At 54.3% G+C, this 22,313-nt stretch overlaps 3 protein-coding genes across 3 annotated transcripts; 2 read left to right on the forward strand and 1 right to left on the reverse strand.

The window, feature by feature from the left end:
• Nucleotides 1-405: 405 nt before the first annotated feature.
• On the reverse strand, nucleotides 406-1,048 carry CCM_05937 (uncharacterized protein; the record flags this gene model as incomplete). The annotated part of the gene is made up of 2 exons (XM_006671081.1): nucleotides 406-414; nucleotides 851-1,048. 2 exons carry the CDS (start codon nucleotides 1,046-1,048, stop codon nucleotides 406-408), a joined length of 207 nt encoding a protein of 68 aa, XP_006671144.1.
• Nucleotides 1,049-1,649: 601 nt separating this feature from the next.
• Nucleotides 1,650-17,238, forward strand: CCM_05938 (involucrin repeat protein; the record flags this gene model as incomplete). The annotated part of the gene is made up of 2 exons (XM_006671082.1): nucleotides 1,650-15,581; nucleotides 15,781-17,238. The coding sequence occupies 2 exons, from the start codon at nucleotides 1,650-1,652 to the stop codon at nucleotides 17,236-17,238; spliced, it is 15,390 nt and encodes a 5,129-aa protein (XP_006671145.1).
• A 3,302-nt stretch (nucleotides 17,239-20,540) lies between these two features.
• Nucleotides 20,541-22,283, forward strand: CCM_05939 (Fungal transcriptional regulatory protein; the record flags this gene model as incomplete). Its single annotated transcript, XM_006671083.1, has 3 exons — nucleotides 20,541-20,630; nucleotides 20,683-22,197; nucleotides 22,245-22,283. The coding sequence occupies 3 exons, from the start codon at nucleotides 20,541-20,543 to the stop codon at nucleotides 22,281-22,283; spliced, it is 1,644 nt and encodes a 547-aa protein (XP_006671146.1).
• Nucleotides 22,284-22,313: the final 30 nt, after the last annotated feature.

The following is a 22,313-nucleotide window of genomic DNA, read 5'->3' on the forward strand; positions in this document are numbered from 1 at the left end:
GGTTTTTTTTTGGCATAGCTCCTCTGCATTTGGTGTTGCATTGTGCCTTCTTGCTGTATCAATTGGAAGATATACCCAAGGGGGTTGCTTTGTTATTTTTGGGATTTGGGACCTTCTCATGTATCATGGCAGTTTTAGAAACCAGCATAGCGTGAGCGGCCCAAATAGCGATTGTTTGGTTTTTCCCTCTGTCTCTCATCTCTGGACTCGCGGAACTAGAGTAATAGCGGCTTCTTGGACTTTTATTAGAACGACTGGTCCGCCATCAGAATCCAAGGGCATAGTAAAATGGAGATAATTCTCTAGTAAACTTGTTCTCCGTGTTGTATAACTGCATGAGGAAGCGAAAGTAGTAATCAATCAATAATCAATCAAGCGGCATACATTTGGGAAGCTGTAACGCTCTTACTTGGACTAAATAGGGTAGCAGACTGACTACATAGGTACATAGCGAGGTAGGTAGTCGATCGGGTGCATCAAATGGACGGACACAATGTGGTGGCAACTTTTGGGAAATGTCCTTTTCTATACATTAGATTCAGCTATGCTAGTGAGTATTAGGTTCGTAGTCTGGATTTCTTTCGTTCACTGCTTCAATGCATCGCCTGCGCATTGCCGCACGGGGCTCCCACCATGTTTATTGCTCTGGGCTAGCTAGGTACCTAGGTAGGTACCTAGTAATAGTACCTACTAAATAAGCTGGACGTTGACGAGGCAGCCAGCATCGTCGCCCCGTATTCTGTGGCTTGACTGCTGACAAGTGGTGCCACGACAGCTGTGGCGCCACGACCAAGATAGTGTTAGCGCAGCGCTGCTATAATACATTGATATGTGATAGCCAGCACCTAACTACAACACTGTTTCCATTTAGAGTAGCCGATTTATTGTAATAAGAGACGACGACAATCTCTAGGATCAGAAAATTGAGGATGAATAGTTGGGCATTGCTGATGAGCGGGACACCCTTCTTAAAGATGCCCAACGCGACGTTCATGTAGCGGTCTGAACAAGATGGAGGAATGGCCCAGAGACCCACCAGTCCATGCATTGTTGTCCCATTGTTCAACGTCAGCTAGCGGCTTGAAGCAGCACTGTATGTCAACAGAGGGCAAATTACAAACAGCATACAATTATCGGTTCACGAATACCTACCAGTCGTACCGCGGAATCTAAAATTTACCCAGGCTCTTCTTGCATCAACCTCCTGCTGCAAGCTGGTTTGCTGCGCTACTAAAGCGGCGTTGCAGCCAGAATTATCTGCCTGGCTCTAGCGTCATCCCCAGCCACCCACCATTTGCACTTTTTCAGCGGAGCGGCTCGGGTCGATGGCTCCCCACCAGCTTGCCCAGCTCGGCTCCTCTCAGCGGCCGCCAGTGGCCTATAGCTCGGTGTAGGTGCCATCAGGCCCCATTTCAGGACCATGTAAGTCCTCCTCCGCAAGGGCCACTCCAAATCAAAACAACATTTTCGTCCTTCATCCTTTTCCCACCCCAAAGGAATCGAAACCCCGATCCCGATTTGCCGAGCATAGGCTTTCTGCTGCCCATATGCCTTATTCTTTTCGCGTCCGTCCACGCACCGAATAGACATAGACACTGGAAATATAGCAACAAGCCTACAACCGCCCCCCCCCCCCCCCTCTCACCACCATGCCACGCGAGAGTCGTCGTCAGAGTCGTGATGACTCTGACAGGCGCAAACCTGACCGCGAGCGAGATAGAGACCAAGACCGAGACATAGACCGTCGCCGTGAACGAGATGGTCATGCCACTGATCGATACAGAGAAAGCGACAGCAATAACCGCACCAGGACCGCCGACTTCACCTCGATGCCCAACCCGCCCTACTTCACGAGCATGCCCCCTGCCGCACCACACTCACCCCCTCGCCAGTACACCTCCTCCATCGGTGCCAACCCCCAAGAACACCAGAGACGACGAGCTCCGTCCAACTCCAGCGCTGGCAGCTCTAGCTCCTCCTCCCTCCTCGACATCTCCAGACACTACCCGCAAAGCCGTTATGGCGGCTTTCTGGGTACCTTCTTCAGCGCACCCTCGGAGCGCCGTCGCCGCAGCGAAGCCCGCCGGGCTGCTCGCTCGTCCAAGCGCCGTACCTCGTTCTACTTTGGAGGCACCGGCAATTCCTCGTCGTCGTCTGTCAATTCGGACCTGGCCTACGGACAGGGATACATTCCCAAGTTGCGCCGTCGCGGCTCTGGCGGCAGCAACAGCTTTCGCTATGGCGCTGCCGTTGCTAGTAGTAGCGGTCGCCCAGCCAAGACGAGGGATGCTGTAATCCCCGACGCCCCGCGTAGGCCCGACGGTCCCATGCGCGGCAAAACGGACGAGGAGATTCTCGAGATTGGCCGCCAGCTGTCCGACCTGGCGCACAAGCAGAATAAACACGACCTGAAAGCTGCGGGCTACGTCAAGCCCACTATGCTGGCAGCGGCGGCAGTCGGGCTCGGCAAGTACCGCAAGAGCCGCAAAGAGGCTCGCTCCCGCGGAGTCGGCAGCTCCAAAGTTCACGAGGATTCGTCAAGTGACCAGTCTGACTGGGAGGATGCCTCGGATGACGAGAGTGACGGCGCAGACTCTGTTCTCGCGTACGGCTCTGTCGTCTCCTCTGTCTTACGGCCCAATGTGACTGGTAGTTCCAGCCACGGTGTTGGGCCCTATGCGAGTGGTGCTGGTGCTGCTGCGGCCGCAGCTCTGGCGGATCCTGGCAGGCGTAGCTCCGTCGTCGACCCTCGCTTGTTCGGCCCCGTCAATTCTCTGCGCGGCATGATCAATACCCCGTGTGGCTTTGGCCAAGATCCACATGTCCCCCAAAACACATACCAGACGACCGCGGACGCTCGTCGATACAATGTCGAGCCTTCAGACAGACTTCCCATGCGGGAAGTCTACCCCGTTCCCACGTCAGACCCTGCAAGGTTTGATGTCGACGCCAACTCTAGACAGGAGCTGCCACATCGCTCTCGTACGTCCACCGTGCCTCTTGAGCAGCCGATTCCCAAGTTCCCGGTCTCTTCTAAAGTGTATGACGCCGAGAAACTGGAGGATCCTGCCCCCCGTGACTCCCGTCACGGCAAGGACCGCGACAGCCATGGCGTCAATGGTAGCACTGCTGCTGGTTTCATGGCTGCTGCCATTGGTGCCGCTGGTGCCGCTGCTCTGGTCTCTGATCGTAAAGAGGACAGAAAGGATAAGAAGGCCCTGCGCGATCACGAACGCGAACGGGAGCGCGAACGAGATCGAATCCGCGAAAAGGAACAGGCCCGTGAACGCGAGAGAGAGCGAGAGCGAGAGCCCGAGCGCGAAAAAGACCGACGGGAGCGTGATCGTGATTCGAGGCGCCGAGACAAGGACTCCGAAAAGGACAAGGACGGCAAGAAGTCGAAGCGTGACTCGTTGCCCTCCACCAAACAACACGAGAACGACCACAAGCGCCATTCCAGAAACGATGACGAGGAGACGCCTCGTAAGCGCCGCGAAACTGAAGCCGAATACTACGCCGACCTGCCTTCGTCTTCTCGCAGAGACCGCAGCAAGCGGGATGTCGTCGACCCTCGTAGCGAGCTTTCTCGCTCCTCCAATCGAGATAACAAGTCATACTCTAGCCGGGACGATCGCAAGGAGGATAAGGGCAAGCCCGTCGACAGATACGATTTCAACTACAACCAGGGCGCCTCCACCTCAAAGGTCAACCCATTTCTGTACCAAGTGGCCGATGGTGCCTTTTCCACGACTGAATTAGCAGCCGCTGAAGTTCCTCCGGGGCGCCCATTGACACCCAATATTATCACAATTGATCGCGAGCCCAATTTTGACGACTATGAGCCGTATCTGCCGCTGACCACTTCTGAGCCGAGACTGAGCCGAAAGGATTCATTCGAGATTGAGGAGCGAGCCCAGGGTTCCCACGACTACTCCCATCACGCCACTGGCTCTCACGACTACGAGGAAGGCGAGCATGAGGCACGCAGCATCTACGATCAAGCAAAACACGCTACTGTTCCTGTAGCTGCAGCTGCTGTCGCCTCGGCCATTGCTGTAGAGGCTGAGCGCTCCCGGGAACGTCGCCGAGACCGCTATGACGATGACGGTTCTCGAGATCGCGAGTCTTGGCGCAGAGACACTGTCCAGGAAGAAGCGGATAGATACTACAGACAGTCCGTGATTGCTCGAAAAATTGAAGAGGAGCAGATCCGCAGCCAGACACCCGAGAATGATGACGCTCCGCAGGTCAAAATTGTCACTCCTCCCGAAATGCACGAGCAGCATAAGACTGTCGGCCCCTACGACGCACCAAACGCCGATGTGCGCATCGACAACCAGCTCTCCCCCACAGAAGCTCGCAAGTTTGAGAAGAATAATGGTAAGCGCAAGTCCAACTTTAAGTCGCGCGACCCATCCTGTGAACGAGACCGGCCCGTCCTAAACCTCGTATTCCCTACCCCCATTCCCAGCAGGGAGCCGACTCCCAAAGTCGAGAAGCAATCGCGTAGGGGCCAGCCCCAGTCGCAAGCAAGATCTGACCCGTCCCCAGAAGTTGTCATTGGGCCGAAGGGAGACCTCATCAAGGCTGAGTCGTCAAACAAATCCGTCTCTTGGGGCGAAAATTCCACAAAAAGTTTTGAAGTAGAGAGCGCTGATGGTAGGAGCGATGCAGAGAGAGAAAAAGTTGACGAACGGGAGGAGAAACCGAGAGCGCGTCTGAGTAGGGCAAGCCCGTGGGGGATTATTGCTGCAGCCGTCGCCGGTAGCAGCAGTGAGCCCTCTGGTGAGCCTGACACAGTTGCTAGGCGCGAGTCTGGCAAGGAGGACTTCGGCTCCAAGGTGCATGATTCGCCCGATATCAGCGGCGTAGGTCCTGAACAAGTTTACACTGTCGACACGCGCGACCAACCTCCAGTCCCAGGACCCAAACCGACCAACCCCACCAGGACTACTCTGCCCGGATCATTCGCCGACGACATCGAATTCGCGGCCACTCTAGCTGCCGGACTCAAGGATACCGGCTTCGATTCTAATATTGTGGTTGATGACCCCACTTACAGACGACGTGACTCGCCACCCGGCACGAGGGAGGCGAATGGTGACGAATGGAATAACAGATCCATGTCTGATATCGTTATGGATATTGCCAACAAAAAGGAGTCAAGTCGCTCTGTGGTGTCAGAGCCTGGTGGCCTTGTCCGCGACAAACCAGCTAATGGCGACAACAATATCGAGCACGAGTGGGAAGCGCCCAAGAAGCTGAGCAAGAAGGATAAGAAGAAGCTGGATAAGCTCAAGCACCAATCCCTAGACCTTGGCGAATCCAGCACCCCTTCATCATCCGAGACGATTGTTCCTGATTCAACCGAGACCACGACATTTGAGGATGCCATCGATGACTCGTCCAAGCTTTCCAAGAAGGAGCAGAAGCGACGCGAGAAGCAGGCCAAAGCGCTGGCTCTCCTCGAGGGCGAAAGCCATGACACGCAACCTCAGCCTGACCCTGCAGTCGTCGAACGCTCTCTGCCGACTGAAGGCGTCGCCGACAACACGTTCGAAGATTCTGCTGGCAAGAAGAAGAAGAAGAATCGAAAGAGTCAAGACGCGGCGCCAGAGGATATCGTTACGGTCCCCAGCGATGCCTTTGATGATTTGCAGTCTCTACGAAAGTCGGACAAGGACGATGCGGCTGTAGACGATTGGGACACCCCTTCCAAGTCGAAGCGCAAGTCCAAGTCGGACCGTGATGAAGCCGCCCCCCCACGCTCTGCTGCAGAGTCGGAGATTTCTACCTCGAGCAAGAAGAGCAGCAAGTCGAAGAGACGCAGCGGTACCGAAGCCGACCTGGACGGCTACGGCAGCGATGCCAGCAAGAAGAGCAGCAAGTCCAAGCGTCGTAGTGCTGTGGAAGGTGAAGACGGCTACGGCAGCGACGCGAGCAAGAAGAGCGGCAAATCTAAGCGTCGCAGTACTGTGGAAGGTGAAGATGGATACGGCAGCGACAGAAGCAGAAAGAGCAGCAAGTCCAAGCGCCGTAGCGGCACAGAAGGTGACTTTGACTCCGCTGGCGACGTACCGAGCCGAAGTCGCAGCATATTTGATGACCGTGACGTCTCGTCTGTGGTTTCTGAAGGTCGTGCCGATGGCCGCCGCCGCGAACGTGAAAAAGATAGAGATCGCGACAAGGAAAGAGACCGAGACGGACGAAGCAGCAGCAAGCGCTCATCTCGTAATTATGACGACGATGACGACGCCCGCTCTGTCGTTTCCGTCGCCTCTGCCCCTGGCGGCATCCGCAAGAGCAAAGAACACAAACGATCCAGTGGCCTTTTTGCAAGCATTTTCAGGCGAGACGAGGACAAGAAGGAGAAGGAGTCTTTTTTAGATAATGCCGGCACCCTTGGCGCGGGTGTCGGCTTGGCGGGCGCCGCAGCTATTGTTGCTGCCGGCGTCTCTCGCTCCAATGCCACCGACCGCTTCTCCGAGGCCAACGACGACGACACTCAGCGGGCCTCGCAAGTCGGATCTTACGATTACGATACCTTCGACCCCGAGATTGCCCCCCGCGCAATCAAACCCGCCATTGATCCGCAGTATGGCGATCTGCTTCCCCTCCCGCCGAGCGAACCCGGTAGCCCGGGCTCAGAGCCCAGTGACCTTCCAGCTCTCCCGGATAGTCGACCGAACACGCCTCCCGAAGAGCATGGCATGAGACGGGACCAGATGTCACACCGGCGCCGACGCAGTACCCAGGAGACGCCTGCCAAGTCGCCTAGCAGAACAGCCATTCCCATCTCGCTTCGTCTGGGACAGCGCACCCCAGTCAGTCCCAGCGGCACTTTTAGATCCCCTCCCGCCACCCCTACTCCATCTGGCACCATACCAGACTCAGCAGCAAAGAGAGCATCGCGCGGCACATCTTGGGACAGCAGTAGAGAAATCAAACCTCTCTACCTTCTCGAGCACTCTCGCCATGGTTCTGGTGACACGCTTGTCAAGCAGGACGACCTTCCCGCTCTCCCGCCTTCGCTGTCTGCTTCGGAGATATCCCTCACCGAGGACAACTTGCCTGCTGGTATTGGCTCTTCAGGCCTTCACATTGATACTCAAGACTTGCCACCATCAGTCGACCAGCACGGCGGCTCGCAGGAAAGCACCCCAAAGGCCGAGGTCAAGTCCGAATTCCAGTCTTTTGTGGAGTCTGGAGCTGCTGTAAACCCCGATGAGGTCGACTCCATGTCCAAGGATCGAAGCTCCTACCTTCTCAACTCGACGCCCTCGTCCACCAAGACGACCGCCACAATGGAAAGCGAGTCCACTCACAGATCAAATGATGAGATGCCCGACATTATGGAGGATCTGGCATCGGCCGATGAACGATTTGAGGATGCCGTAGATGTTCAATTCGCCGACTCGCGCCGTTGGTCGGAGGACTCAACAACGATGCAAGACGCCCAGGAGCAGCACGACTCCCAACTTGAGCCTGAGCTACTGGCTAGAGATGTTCCCGCTCCTGCGACGGAGCCTGTCGCGGCGGAACCTGATGAGTGGGCAGGGCTCAGCGTCAAACAGAGGAAGAAACTCAAGAAAGCCAAGAGAAACCAGCCGCTGGAACTGGGTGAAACCTCTGCTCGCGAACTTATAACCGAATCTGCCCCAGAGCCTGCTGCTGAGCCAGCATCTGAACCGACGTCTGCCCTTGAGTCTGTTTCTGCTTCCGATCTTGCCGTCAAGCCTGTACTCGAATCACCCACAGAACCTGCCGCTGAGTCTGTACCTGAACCACTACCTGTAGTTGAACATGTCCCTCCTTTTGATCTTGACTTGGAGCCTGCAGCTGAACGCGCTTCTGAAAAGGCGCCCGAACCTGAATCTGACCCCGCTCCTACTTCTGCTCCCGAGGCTTCTACAGAGCCAGGGCTTGCCCCCGAATCGACACCCGGACCTGATTTCTCTCTCGAATCTTCTTCTGTGGAGGCGCCTGGCTCTGTTGCTGATGTCTCAACCGTTGTGGAGGATGTTGACAATATATCCACTCCAGATCAAGCCCGCGAAGAGCCTCCGAAGGGTAAGAAGGGCAAGAAAAAGAAGAAGAAGTCGCAAACCTGGGAAGATGATGTTGTTGACGCTTTGCCTGTCGCCGCCGCCCTTGCTGGTGCTGCCGCACTCGCCACAGGAGCCGCCTCCAGCAGAGAATCTGCCTCGGAGATCACGCCTGAAGTCGAACGCCTGTCGCCAAGTGAGGTTCCTCAGAGCCCGCCCGCCGAGACTCATGGCGTTTCTGCCAAAGTGGAGGACCTTGTAACCGATGCCCAGCCTGATATCGCGGAGGCAGCTGATTCGCTGGCGCGCTCCACAAGGAAGAGCAAGAAGAAGAGCAAGAAGGGTCAGCAGCTTGAGCCCCTGACCGAAGTTGACTCTACGAGTGCGTGTGATCCTTCAACAGAGCTCGCAAGTGAGGGAAATACTGCGCGAGATGACGCACTCTCAACCGAGGAGGCTGCAACTGATGTTACCGTAACCGAAGCAGAGCCTACACCCGAATCACAGCCTGGTACGGTTGAGGCCACTGTTGCAGATGCTGAAGATGAATGGTCAACTACTCCTACTTCTAAAAGGGATAAAAAGAGCAAGAAGAAGAAGTCTATTGCGCTTGATGACGCTCTTGCTAAACCGCACTCCGTGGCAGAGGCTGTGGAAGAAACTCCCATCGTCACAGAAAACGAAGAAGTTCTGACCGCCGAGCCGGAGTCCATGCGGGAGGCCCTGCAAGATATCGCCGTTCCTACAGAAACTCGAGAAAGCCATCTTCCTGCCGATGAGTTAGCCACGGAAATAGTTCAAATCAACACCGAAGCCAGCTCGGAGCCGCAGTTCGACAAGGCCGACGCGGTCATTGTAGATGCTGATGAAGGATCGACTGCTTCTAAGAAAAAGAAGAAGAACAAGAAGAGGAGGTCTGTGGGGCCTGACGTGCCCGATGTGCCTACTGAGCTGCAGCCAGAGGCAGAGACTGTGCAAGAGACCTCGATCGCTGCCGATAAGAGCGCATCTGTTGAAGATACGCCTCTTGACATAGATGCTGAGCAGGCTCAGCTCGAGGTCGCAGCCGACGTTCCAAACAAACTGTCGGACGCCAAAGCCGTCAACGCAGATGATTTCTTGTCCACTCCCGCTGCGTCCAAGAGGAACCAGAAGAGGAAGAAGAAGAAGACTGCTGTCCTCCTTGACGATACTACGCCTTCCGAGGAGCCGGCCACAACAACCGATGAGCAGAGTCAAGAAGTTGTGGATGCACAAATTGACCCTGTCTTGGACAAAGCTCCTGCGGTCGAAGAAACTCACGACCAACCTGCGGTTTCTGAAGAGCAGAAAAATCCTGAATCTCTCGCCAACCCCGAAGAAGAGAAGTTTGCAGCTGTCGGTGAGGACAAGATAAAACCGAAGAAAAAGAAGCGTAAATCGGTGCAGTTTGAACCCGAACCCGAAATTGTTACTCTGCCGCTTGAGGAGGAGGAGGAGGTGCTGCCCCCCGAAATTGACCTTTCTGAGACTGGTGGCACTCAAGGAACCGCTGCGACCCCGATTCTCGAGACCCAGGACACAGTCCTCTCCGCGCAAGATCCCGTCTTTGAGGAAGTCCAGTATGATGCCAGTGCGGACACCACGCAGACGGACAGCCAACCCCCCACAGATGACTGGAGCGACTCTCCGGCCTCCAAGAAGAAGGGCAAGAAAGGCAAGAAGAATCGTCAAGTCTGGAGCCCAACCGAAGAGCTTGCTCCGGATAGTCAAGACACCAGCTCTGCCGACAGAGCGCTCGACGATCCAACCCTTGCCTCTACTTCTGCCGAATTTGATAACAAGTCGGGTGTTGATGATATGGCTCTTGCTGCGCTTACGACCGATTCCAACACACTGGATGTTATTGATGATGTCGCTACTGCTACCGACACTACCGACGTTGACAAGCCCAAGACGGACGTGGAGTCAGAGGACGAATGGAGCAGACTCATCTCAGGGAACAGGACCGAGAAGCTTCAGGATGAGACCGTTCTCGTTTCTCACTTGACAGAGGAGCCTGAAGCGGTTGCCGATATTTCTGATAAGCAACCCGAGGCCTTGGAACTGGAAGCCAAGAAAGACTTGCCCGCTCTCTCAGAGCCGGTGGAGGAATGGCCGTTAGCGACTGCCACGAAAGGAAAGAAGGGTAAAAAGAACAAGAAGTCACGTTCTTTGATCTCTGGTGATGCAGCTGAGCCCCAGATAGACGCTGATCCCCAATTAGACACTGCCGCCGTTACCGAGACACCTGCTGAGACTATTCTTGAGTTGGAGAGTGTGGCCCAAGCGATTGACGCCGCCGAGGTAGGCGCACCGCGTGATACGACTGATGCAATGCCTGTTGTACCGGCTGCCGAGGGACCAGTCATTGGGACTTCTCGCAACCCCGCTACTGACGATGCCGATTCTATCTTCCCTAACAAGAAGGACAAGAAGGACAAGAAAAAGAAAAAGAAGCAGGCAGCTCTGCACGAGCCTATTGGCGATGTTCCCAAGGAAGCTACTGAAGCCGAAACCGCGACATCTGTTGACGAGGAGCAGCCCGTTAGGCTACTGGATGACGTTGCCGAACCTTCCAACGACATCATCGCAGACCAGACCAACTCGATTGGCCCTACACTCGAATCGCCTCCCGAAACAGAGCCGACCCCAGTGCAACAGGACGAGGTTGAACCAAATGAGGAAGGGGGCGGATCCATGACGAAAACTTCCAAAAAAGACAAGAAAAAAAAGAAGAAGCAGGCTTCTGTGGAAGAGCCCCATTTTGAGTCAACTGAAGATGTTCCGCCAACCGAGGCTGTCCCGCTGACCACACCTATCGCGAGCGAGCCTGAGATTCTAGTTGAAGCTGCCTTGCAACCTGACGCTGAACCTGAATCTCCCGAAACGGAACAGCCAAGCCCGGATGAGTTCCCTGCTAAATCTTCGAAAAAGGAAAAAAAGAAGAAGAAAAAGACGAAGCAGACAGTTTCGGAAGTAGCTGAAGCGGCAGCGACCGGACCAATAATTCCTGTTCTTGAGCCGAGACCTGAAGTCGAAGATCTTGATACTGCCATGTCGGTGGACCGCCAGAGCGACGATGTAGAGCAACCTCAAGCTGACATCCGGCCTGTCGAAGAGTCTCTATCGGAAGTAGTGGCGATCGGAACTGCGAACCAAGACCGTGCTGCACAACTTGAGCCCGAGGTTGTCTCTACGGAACCCCAGCCTGAGAGCACCACCCAGCCCGCGTTCGCTGCCGAGCCCGAAGACGAGCGGGGTAACTTCTCGACAAAGCCTTCTAAGAAAGATAAGAAGAAAAAGAAGAATTCCGCGAGCGAGGCTGTTTCACAAACACCCGAGGCGATGTCCGTCAAAGCAACCGTCATCGAGGAGATGGCCGAGCAAACTACCGAGGCTACGATTTCGACGAATTTATCGGACTTATCAGAGACTTCTGCCGAGACGGCGACGCTAGAGTCGACGGTGGAAGACGACCCGGTTGGCTTCTCGACAAAGACATCCAAGAAGGATAGGAAAAATAAAAAGAAGCCAATGAGCGATGTCGTTCCGCCGCTGGACGAGACATCCGCCGAGCCTGCAGTTGTGCAATCCGTCGAGACTACTGCTCCTCATGACGCGGTCGAAGAGAAAGATTTTGCGGAGCCTTCTACCAAACCAATAACCCAAGACGCTGTGTTTCAAGAGGATGAGTGGGCGAACGCGCACAAAGAAGACAAGCCAGTGAGCGAAGCCGTTAAACTGTCCGAAGAAACCTCTCAACCGCTTGTAGATGAGAGCTCCGCCGGAAATGTCACGGGAGCTAGGACGTTGGAAGCCGAAATGCTTCCTTCCGAGCCTGTCATGGAGGCTGCTATTAAGGCTGCTCCCGAGGTGGTTTCTCCTGACAGCCCTGCAAAAGAGGCCGAGCCTGAAAGTGAATGGGGCGATTCAGCTTTGGTATCTTACAAAAAAGATAAGAAGAAGAACAAAAAACGGATATCCAAAACTGAAGGCGTCTCAACGGTCGAGGAGCCCACCACGCAGCCCGATGGGGAGCCGTGCGCCAAATCTGCAACTGAGTCCAAGGAAATGGCTGATTCCGTGAGGGTGGATGAACATCCTGAACCCACCGTCCACCCTGCTGCTGAACTTGCTGCTGCGCCTGTTTTCGAGACGCCGCCTGAGGAAGCTGCGGCCGGAGACGAATGGGGCAGCGCCAGCGTCACTTCTTCTCCTAAAGACGAGACAAAGAAGCCGAAGGAGTCTGCGAGCGAAGCATTAGAGCCCACTGCCCAAGATTCCGCACAGGTGCTGGATGAACCCTCCGTGGAACCGGCCACCGAGATCATTCCAGAGGCCGGTGTCAAGGCAATGGCTTCCCAGGTTCCCGAAGAACCAGCCGTCAATAAAGCCGAGTTAGAAGACGAGTGGATGGCGGGTCTTTCTAACAAGGAGAAGAAACAGTTGAAAAAGGCCGGCCTGGCTGCTGCGGCTCTTGGTGTTGTTGCAGGTGCCGGGGCGGGCATATTGATGGACGAAACTCCTGAGCCTTTTCCGAATCCAGAGTCAGTTCAGGACGTCAAGGAGGATGTAGAGCAGGGCGAGCGTCAAGTTTTACCGGCTCCTGAAACTACGGAACTCGAAGCAGAAGGGTTTGTCACGAAAGCAGTCTCCAGAAAGGACAAGAAGAAGGCCAAGAGATTTAGTCGTTTAACATCCGACGTGGCTGAGCCTGCATCGGTGGCAGAAGAGACTAGAGCTGCGGAATCGACTGCTAAAGAAGCAGCTCCCGAAGGTTCCACGTTCGAGCCACCCGAGTCTTCATGGGCAGAGGAGAACGATGACGGGTGGCCACTAGCGACCAGAGGAGACGCAGCTTCGGAAGAGCCCAAAGCTGCTGACGAAACTAGCTTCGAGGCCCCGGTTTCGGGAAAGAAGTCGAAGAAGGACAAGAAGCGAAAGTCCGGACTTGATTTCGCCAGTCCTCCCCCAGAGCCAGCCGTCGAAGCCGATGTTGCTATTTCGACTGTGCCTGCTGAGGAGCCAACGGCAGCCGTGGCTCCTCTCGACAGTCTTGCAACCCCAGAGACTCGATCCCCGGCGTTGGAGGTGGATGAATGGGCCTTGTCTGCAAAGAAAGGCAAGAAGGGCAAGAAGGGCAAGCGACAAAGCACTCTGGATGCGCAACCAGAGTCCAGTCCCACAGAGGAGACCGCTGAACCTAACGCCGCCCAAGGCGTTCCCGCCACTGAGCAGACTCGGGAGCTTGTAGCCTCAGACGCTGCTCCCGAACTTGCGCCTGTTGAGGCTAACGCCGATGACTTGTGGGCCACGCAGTCGAAGGAGACCAAAGTCAAAACCACCTTCTTAGCCGAGCATGAGGCCGCTGCGGAGAAGCCTTTGGCCGACTCTGTCATTGATCCTCCCACAGAACCTGCCCTCGATCCTATCCCCTCTCCTGCTGAGGACGCTGTTGCCGGCCCCACTGCTAACCCAGAGCCAGCACCGCCTGCCGAAGCGGTCAGTGGTGAATGGCCAATGCCTACGAAGAAAAAGGGCAAGAAGGGCAAGAAGGGCAAACCCATCTCACTGGCTGACTTGGAGGGAACTGGGAGCAAGGGCGTTCTTGGGTCTGACGCAGACATTAGTTCGGCCTTGACACAACCCGAACCCGCAGCGGAGGACGAGCGCTTCCCAACCGACATCAAGGGCCAGGAAAAGGAAGCCAAGGATATGTCTTTCCAAGACCAGGACGATCCGGTCAACGAGCAATCATCCCCGGAGGCACCAATTGAGGCGCAGGATGTCCCTTGCCTCGAGGCTATTACCGAAGCTCCCGCCAAATTCGTAGAAGAACCAACTGTCATGTCTGAGACCAAATTACGAGGTGATGATAGCCGATCCGCACCGACCAAGAAAAAATCCAAGAAAGACAAGAAACGCCAGTCTACTACTGGAGAGATTACCCCGGTCACTCAAGCTACTATGAAATTGGACGAGGACATTTCGAACAACGACGATTCTTCAACGGCAAGGAAGGCTAAACGAGATGATGCGACTACAACAGGTGACGAGAGGCAAGAAAGGCGATCTGATGAAGCGGTTAGTGTTGGTGAAGTCAAAAGAGACGATTTACCCGATGTTGAAATGACAAGGTCTGTTGACGATAAGTTCAGAAGCTCTGATAGCAAGATGACGACGACAGAACGCTCCAAAGCAAGGGACGGTGGCAAGGCAAAAGGAATTCGCGACTCACTCGAGGCGGTGGGAGCCGCGGCAGCGCTTACGGGTGGTGTAGCGGCTCTGACGCAGATGTATGGAGGAGGGAAGAAGCAGAAGGGCAAGAAGTCCAAGATTGTGGACAAGAGACAGCCGCAGGAGAATGACATGTTTGATGATCCGGCCTTGTGGGAGGGATCAGAGAAGAGGAATATTGCAGAGGAACCGAGAGACGAGGCAGCAGACGATGGAGTTGACGAGTTTTGGGGCCCGAGCCGACCGGACCCTGGCCCCAGCGTGGCACCACATACCCCCGCTAGCACCAGTTTCACTGAGTCTGGCGATGAATGGAAAGAAAATGTCAGACAAGGAGTGCCGGTGGGCGATGAGTATATCGAGAGCCCCGTCTTGGGACGTGACGAGTCCTCGGTGCTACAATCTACGCCTGGTGGCCTACTTCGACGTGATTCAAAACTGGAGGAGCCAGTAGGAGGGCTATTTGAAGAAACGCCTCGAGAGGTTTCGTCTCGCCAATTATACTCGGAACCGAGCGAGCTACGATCTTCGCCTACGAGAGGACTGCCTGCAGTCCAAGAGCTTCCTGAAGCTGAGAGGGCGGCCGCTACCGGTGAACTTTGGCCGGCGGAGCGACCCAACCGCGACAGTGGGTTTATCCCAGAATCGCCTCAGCGACGCAGAAGCCCCAAGATTGTGGACGACAAGCTTCGAGACAGCGGTGTGGACAGCGGTGATTGGCGCGACTCGACGCACATGCAGACGCCAGAGGCGCATAGCCGGGATCTGGACAGACGGCTAGGCCCTTCGCCTTTCAATACACCGGTTCTACATGAACCGGCTCGAGACGACGTAACGACGCCAATTGCCGACCCTGAGAAGAAGTTGCGCCGATCCAAAAAAGACTACGGTGGGCTCGCGGCAGTGGCAACCGGAGCGACTGCGCTGGCCACTGGAGCTGCTCATCACGACAAGGGATACGACAATGACAGACGAGCGGTGTCAGAGTCACACGCAGTAGCCTCCGGATCAGCCTCTGTCGAAGCGACTGTGCCGCGGAGATCTGTGTCCAACACTAGTTTGTCCCGCCAACGCACTCCAGAGCCGCTAAAGTTGAGGCCTGATAGCCCAGGCAGCATATCAGGCTACCGCTCCACAGCCACACATACACCGCCACCTCTGCGGCGGGTCGACAAGCGCATGAGCGGAGACCTTCGAGCTCTTCGTCAACAAAACAACTCCACGCCGCCCGTTGCTAACGAGGCCCGTGTCCGTACAAAGGACATGGCTGATGTATACGTGAGTGTCTTTTGATACGTTGCGACAGTTTCCCCATCTTTGGTTGCGATGCGGTATTTTGGCTTGGGTTTTCTTTATTTTTGTTGGTTTTTTTTTTTCATTTTTCATTTGCCTCAGGTTTCCCCAGCCACCCGCACCATCACCATCATTGTACTTGCAACTGCTGCATGCACTCCAATAACTGACACTCTTGTTATAGGATGGATTCGGAGAGGGTCGCCTTGGGTCGCCTCGATCGCCGACTAGACCACATAGCATGCGCCGCCGCCAAAGCATGCAAGTTCTCGAGCTGGAGTCGCGAGTCGAACAGCTCGTCGCCGAGAATCGCCTGCTGACAGAAGCCCGTAACCACGCCGAACAGGTTGTCAACCGAAGCGCCACGTCCGTCCTCTCCGAACGCGATGCCGAGATTGATGCGTTGAAACAGTCCCTACAATATCTGCACAACGAGGTCAATCGTCTGACTGAGGTCAATGAGGGCCTGACCAGCGCCAACGCCGAGCTTGCAAGCAAAGACAACAGTCGCTATACTGGTCTTGCGGCCTATGGCGATGGCACCCGCAGCCTGGACGGCCCCGAGGGTGGTCACTTGCAAAGTCTAGATGAGAAGGATGCCGAGATTGCCAGTCTGCGCGAGCAGCTCGAAGCCGCCAAGGAACAAGTTCGCGAGATGCAGCGCCAGATCCTCGCTTCAAAGGCTGGTGATTCTGATTTTCTCAATATCCAGGACGAGGACTACTTTGACAATCGCTGTCAGCAGCTCTGCTCCCACGTCCAGCAATGGGTCCTACGATTCTCCAAGTTCTCAGACATGCGTGCTTGTCGTTTGACGAGTGAGATTAATGACGAAAAGACCATTGACCGCCTCGACAATTCTGTCCTAGATGGCTCCGATGTCGACCATTATCTCAATGACCGAGTCAAGCGACGAGACATCTTCATGTCCATGACCATGAGTATGATTTGGGAGTTTATCTTTACTCGCTACCTCTTCGGCATGGATCGCGAGCAGCGTCAGAAACTCAAGTCTCTGGAGAAGCTTCTGACAGAAGTTGGCCCGCAGAATGCCGTCCGCCAGTGGCGCGCGGTCACGCTCACACTCCTTGCCAAGCGTGCCAGCTTCCAGGAACAACGCGAACTCGACACCGAAGCTGTGGTGCAGGCCATCTTCCAGACCCTCTGCAAGATCTTGCCTCCGCCGAGCAATATGGAGAACCAAATCCAATCACAGCTACGCCGTGTCATGCGCGAGGCCGTCGACCTCTCCGTCGCTATGCGCACACAGCGAGCCGAGTATATGATGCTCCCGCCCCTGCAGCCTGAATATGACGCAGACGGTGAGCTGGCAGCAACGGTGCAATTCAATGCGTCTATGATGAACGAGCGGAGCCCGCAGACTAAGCAGACCAACGAGGAGATCGAGGCCGACAATTCCATTGTCCGCGTCGTCCTCTTTCCTCTGGTCGTCAAGAAGGGCGATGATGCTGGTGTCGGCGATGAGGAAATTGTAGTCTGCCCCGCGCAAGTTCTTGTTGCGCGCGACTATGGAAGACGCCATGTGACGCCTTCGAGCGAGGCCGGCGGAGCCTCGCTTCTTGGTGCCCCGAGCCGCCTCAGCGTGACGACGGATGCCATGCTCAGCCAGCCAGATGTTTGAAATCCCGATGTTGGCAGTTGAAACTCCCCCAATTAGTGCTGGAATATCTCATTGCGCCTCTTCTCCATGGAAATCTCTAAGTCACCTCTCCTTTCAAAAATCATCTGGGTTCTACTTTCACATACGGTATAATATTGGTGTTGTTCATTCACGAAAACGATGCAAGGCTTCCTCTTCTTTTCAATGTTTTTTTTTTTGGTTCTGACAAGGATTATATGACCTGCAGCCCTTTGCATATACATGGGCAATAGAATGTCTGGTGTGTGGTTGCGTGGGAAGAAGACGGCCAATATGTCTTCTCACTGGGTCACATATGCAGAATGTTTGCTACGAAGCGACACATGATATTTCTGCTTCTACATTTCTCTTGTTGTTTTTTTTTTTCGTCTTTTTTTTTTGCTTGCGATTCTCTTGTTTTATATTTGGACAGGCCATACTTTTCCACCCTTGTCGCCTTGGTCCTGCGGAGAATGGGAGCTTTGGACGGGAGGTTTCCACTTTCTGGTTGGCTTTGGTGTTGGGGGTTTGGATTGTTTGGGACAGAACATTTTGTGTATCACGATTGTTATTTATCTACGTTTGCTATTTATGAGCTTTCCATTTAGTTCGGGTTTGGACGAATAAAATTTACATGATTTTTTACTCTATATTATGTCTATTGGCTTCGAGCGTCAAGCATTATACTGTGACTTCCTTTTTGGTATTGTCATATAACTTGCAACTCGAGATTGAACTGCTGTATTGGTGCAATTTATCACTTGAAGCGATTTAACCTAGTTGTTGCCTTATGATCGCGCTCACAACTATTTTTCAGTGGGCTTCGGAGACGTGAGCCGCTGGCAGAGCTTGGTTCCGCCAAGTTGCTTTGCAACTCCGTTGCTGACACCTTGACAGTGTTCATTTGGCTCGTAGCATCGTTGATCAAATGACGCCACCCTTCCACCCACTTTTGCATCTCCCTGGCGGCCTGCGGGCTCACCTTGTCGTTGACCAACTTGGTCGCCCACTGCAGGTGTGTTTCGCGGCCCCAGTGTCCCTCCTCAAGATCCAAGGTCACGGCCGCAATGGCGTTGCGCAAAACGGTGGGAGATACCGTACCGACGAGCGCCATCTGGTAGGCGGCCGTTCGCCGCGCGCGCCGGAGCTTCTGGCTCCTGCTGAGGGCGGGACTAGACTGGTACTTGTCGCTGAGGAAGTCAATCAGATCCATCTTGGACTCGACGGTGCCGCCCTCGGCTTTGATTGCGCGCCATGCAAACGATTCTGCCTTGGGATATGCCATGAACTTGTCAAAATGCTGCTCCATGGTCCCGGACGGGCCGACGCAAAGTAGATCATGTCCCGGCGTGGTTTTGTTCGCGGCAATGTTGAGTGCAATAGCAATGTCCAACTTGCCGCAGGTATTGGCGACTGTCTGGAGTAGCTCAGCGCACGGCGTCTCAGCATGCGATGCGATGAGTCCCTCAGCGAGGTGCCATGTCTCGCCAAGGTCGGCAAGGAAATCGCACAGAGAGGCGATCGCAGCTTCAGGATGCTGCGTTTCTAACAATGTCTTTGCAACAATCGTCCAGCGCTGTGGCAGACTATCGTGAAAGTTCCAACCAGCGACGTGCCGGTGCAAATCTTTTGGGAGAACTCCATGGCTATACATGCGAGCGACTGCCAGTTGCCATATCCGATAGCCACTGTGATCCATGTTTTGCCCCGAGCTCTTTTTGTATATTTCTGTGTATGATTTGGCACTCAGGCCTGCATCGTACGCCTGTATAAGAAGCCATGCGAATGAAGTCTTCATTTTGGTGTCTGTGTCGCTTCGGGGGTCCCTAACAAACTTGTTTATTCTCGCAAATAATGTATGTCGTTGACCCTGAGAAAGCTGACCAAGGGCAGTTCCAACCTTTGAACAGCACCATGGCCAAGCAGGATTGCGATGATCTCGTGTCGCCTGCGACTGGATGAATGTCTTGATGTATATGAAGAGGGTATCGTCGGAGACGCTTGCTCTGGCAGATTCCGGCATAGCGGTAAGCAACTTGTTGAAGCAACTCACGTCGTGGAAGCGGCCGTGGATGGCGGTGACAAATTTAAACATGGCTCCCCACATCTCGTCCGGTACAGCATCAGGTCTACTGATTTGTGTCGCTTCCAACGCTTCGGCGATGGATGACCGGATCGTTGAAAATATCTTGCCACCGATGCGCATATCTGAGATAACCTGGCGCGAGGCTGAATCGAAAGGGTCCAAGGCGACCAGCATGTCCTCCGTGGTTATCTGTCCGATTAGGATCCCCTCTTGTACAGTGGCACAAAAGGATTGACAAAGCTCCAGCGCGGTGCTCGCATCACTAGCGTTAAGAGAGGATATGCTGAGTCGCAGGTTCCGTGTCGTCGTCGAGAAATCGGGGTATTCATCGATGTCTCTCGGAGGGAGGATGAATGGTTCGTCGGCGTCTGACATCTCCAGCCACTTGAGGAACTTGCCCCATAGGTTGGGTATTGAAAGTTGGTGTGCTCGGAGCTGGCGTTCCTCGGGGGTCGTCGGCGCATACCATTGCAATGTCGCGTTTGAGAGAACTTCGATGTGCCAAGCGGGTACAGGGTGTGTATGAGGATGCATGGCGCCAGTAAGAGTTCGCTTCCCGAGTCGCCGTCTGCCTTCTAGCGGTCCTCTATGTGTCATTATCCGTCGACGTTGAGACATAATGCGTTGTGAGTGTCGCTCAATCGCATTGCGAAACATCTCGTCGGTGATCAGAATGTGAGGGCTCGGCGCAAGACGGGTAGCGCGCTGGCATGGCGCCTGGTATCGTGCGGCCATTGAGCTGAGCTATTTCGAAAGCAGCTCCATATCTATCGTTGGTCGATTACGGTGATCGAATTGGTGCCAATTAATTAGGTCGATCGACGAAACAGTCATGGAGGTTCAGGAAGCCAGCTGCTGCCCGTCGCAGTAGCAGTGGGCCCGACAGGTAGATACGTGGTGAATAGTTTATCCGGCCGTGTGATGGACTTCAACTGTTCAACTCAGAACAACGTGATCTAAGGGGAAATGCATTGGCCAAATAGTATGGAAGAAGACCAGAATGGAATAATTCTGGTCAACCCTTTTTCTTCAGTTCATATTTTTTGGCGCTGCTTCGGTCGCGGGTTCGTCGCCGGAATATAGGTTGGCTGTGGAACTCTCAGCACTGCAAACATCAATCATACTTACCAAAGAACGAACCCTTACCCGGAGCAGACATTGTGCTTATACTATGAAAGAATGGAACGAGTCAAAGACTCATAAGCGCTGAGTCGAAAATATGTACAAGCCTACTAAGCCTCGACCAAAGAAGACCAATATAACCCGCACACGAACGGGCTGCTTGGGCTGCAGAGACCGGCGAGTAAAGGTAGGATGCGTGTTTTTGTCAATTTGAAAAGTACTCTGACGCTTTCTCCTAGTGCGATAATTTAAAGCCTATATGTGGACGATGTCAGCGATTAGGCGGCGAGTGCAAACAGGACACCGCATTCAAGTTTTGTCAAGTGTACCAGCCTAGTGTCCGACCAAAGCCAACCAAGAACTGTGAGAAGACCCGAGGAGCATTAGATTTGGAACTGCCCACGGCAAACCGAATCCCAGAGGATGGAGCCAATCTATCAGCAGAGACTGCAGGCAGAACATTCGTCGATGCTCAGGCCGGTCTGGTTGCATTGAGGCGTTCAGCTTTGACGATACCGCAAAGCCTTATGCCGAGGACCAATCCTGTAGATGCCGCTAGATTTTACTTGGCGGCGTGGGACTGGAAATATCTTGTTCCACCTTCGGTATTATGTACAGGCAACGTATTTTCTTTGAGGTCGTCCCCTCTATTTGCGGACATGATGGTGGCGCTGTCTGCAAGTCATCTCAGCCGGACATCGCCGCAACGAAGACTGCCCATGGGCTCAAGCACAGGCGCACAAAACTTCCGACCGAATCCAGGACATGAGTCTCTCAGTGGAGAATTCTATGGATCTGTGATGAGGAAGATGACACGATGGAGCGCTCAAGACTTTGGCAGCCATCCTCTCCTTGGCTTGGCTTTGATTACACTGTTCTGTTTCATCGAGTCGTCGATGGGATCATTTCCAACCTTTGAACTGCACTACGACGGCGCGGCTCAATTGATTCGAAACTATGCTGCAAGAACCCTCGCTAAACATGGCCAGGCGGCCGATCTTGTGAAGGCTCTCATCGAGGTTCGGATGCAAATGTGGTGGCGCAGGGTGTACTTTGGTACTGCCGAGTTTCACAGGAATCGACCAGCAGTGCTATTCGATCTCTCATTCCCAGACTTGTTGGCCAGAGCGGAGTCCCGGCGCACGTCTATTCTTTTGATGCTGTGCGAGTCACATCGCATTCATAATGCGGCCATCATCGCACACTGGGACCTTTACGGTGACGAAGGCCGAAACTGTTCTGTGGAAGACCAGAACAAAGAAAAGATTCTACAAAAAATTGACTCACTCGACCAGCTAATGGGAGGCGAGAGAGACAGACTTGATGCCTGGTCACAAATCCATGCTTTGCCCAGCGCAATAAGAAACTCGGAAGCCAATTTGCATAGCGCTGCGGCGCCACTAGAGGTGCTTCCGCTGCACACCTCATCTCACGATGAAGCCATGACCTTTTCCTACTACATCGCCTTGCGAGTGCTCCAACAATCGGGCCCACTGGATAGCTTGCGCGTCCAAAGCCCGGGGGAGATACGCGAGTCGTACAAAGAAGTGGACTCGTGGATTCAACTGCTACTGCGTGTCATTGCCGGCATGGACTGGAATAATTGTGTTCATTTCAATATGTACACGATTGGCATCACGGGCGTATTGCTCGCTTGCCTGCTCCGCTCTCACGACCCTGCCATAGGACTGTGGTGTGAGGAATGGTTACAGAGCTGTCTGGACGGAAGCAGTTTTGAGGAGGGTGGCTTTCCGGTGTGTCAGACGATGAGTATTATTCGCCTGATTAATGACGAACGTAGTCAAGGACGCGATACCTTTGGCCTTTTTCAGACAATTGAAGATGGCGGCGGATCAGGCAAGTTTAGTTC

Source organism: Cordyceps militaris (genome assembly GCF_000225605.1).
Source record: "Cordyceps militaris CM01 unplaced genomic scaffold CCM_S00004, whole genome shotgun sequence".
Taxonomy (NCBI): domain Eukaryota; kingdom Fungi; phylum Ascomycota; class Sordariomycetes; order Hypocreales; family Cordycipitaceae; genus Cordyceps; species Cordyceps militaris.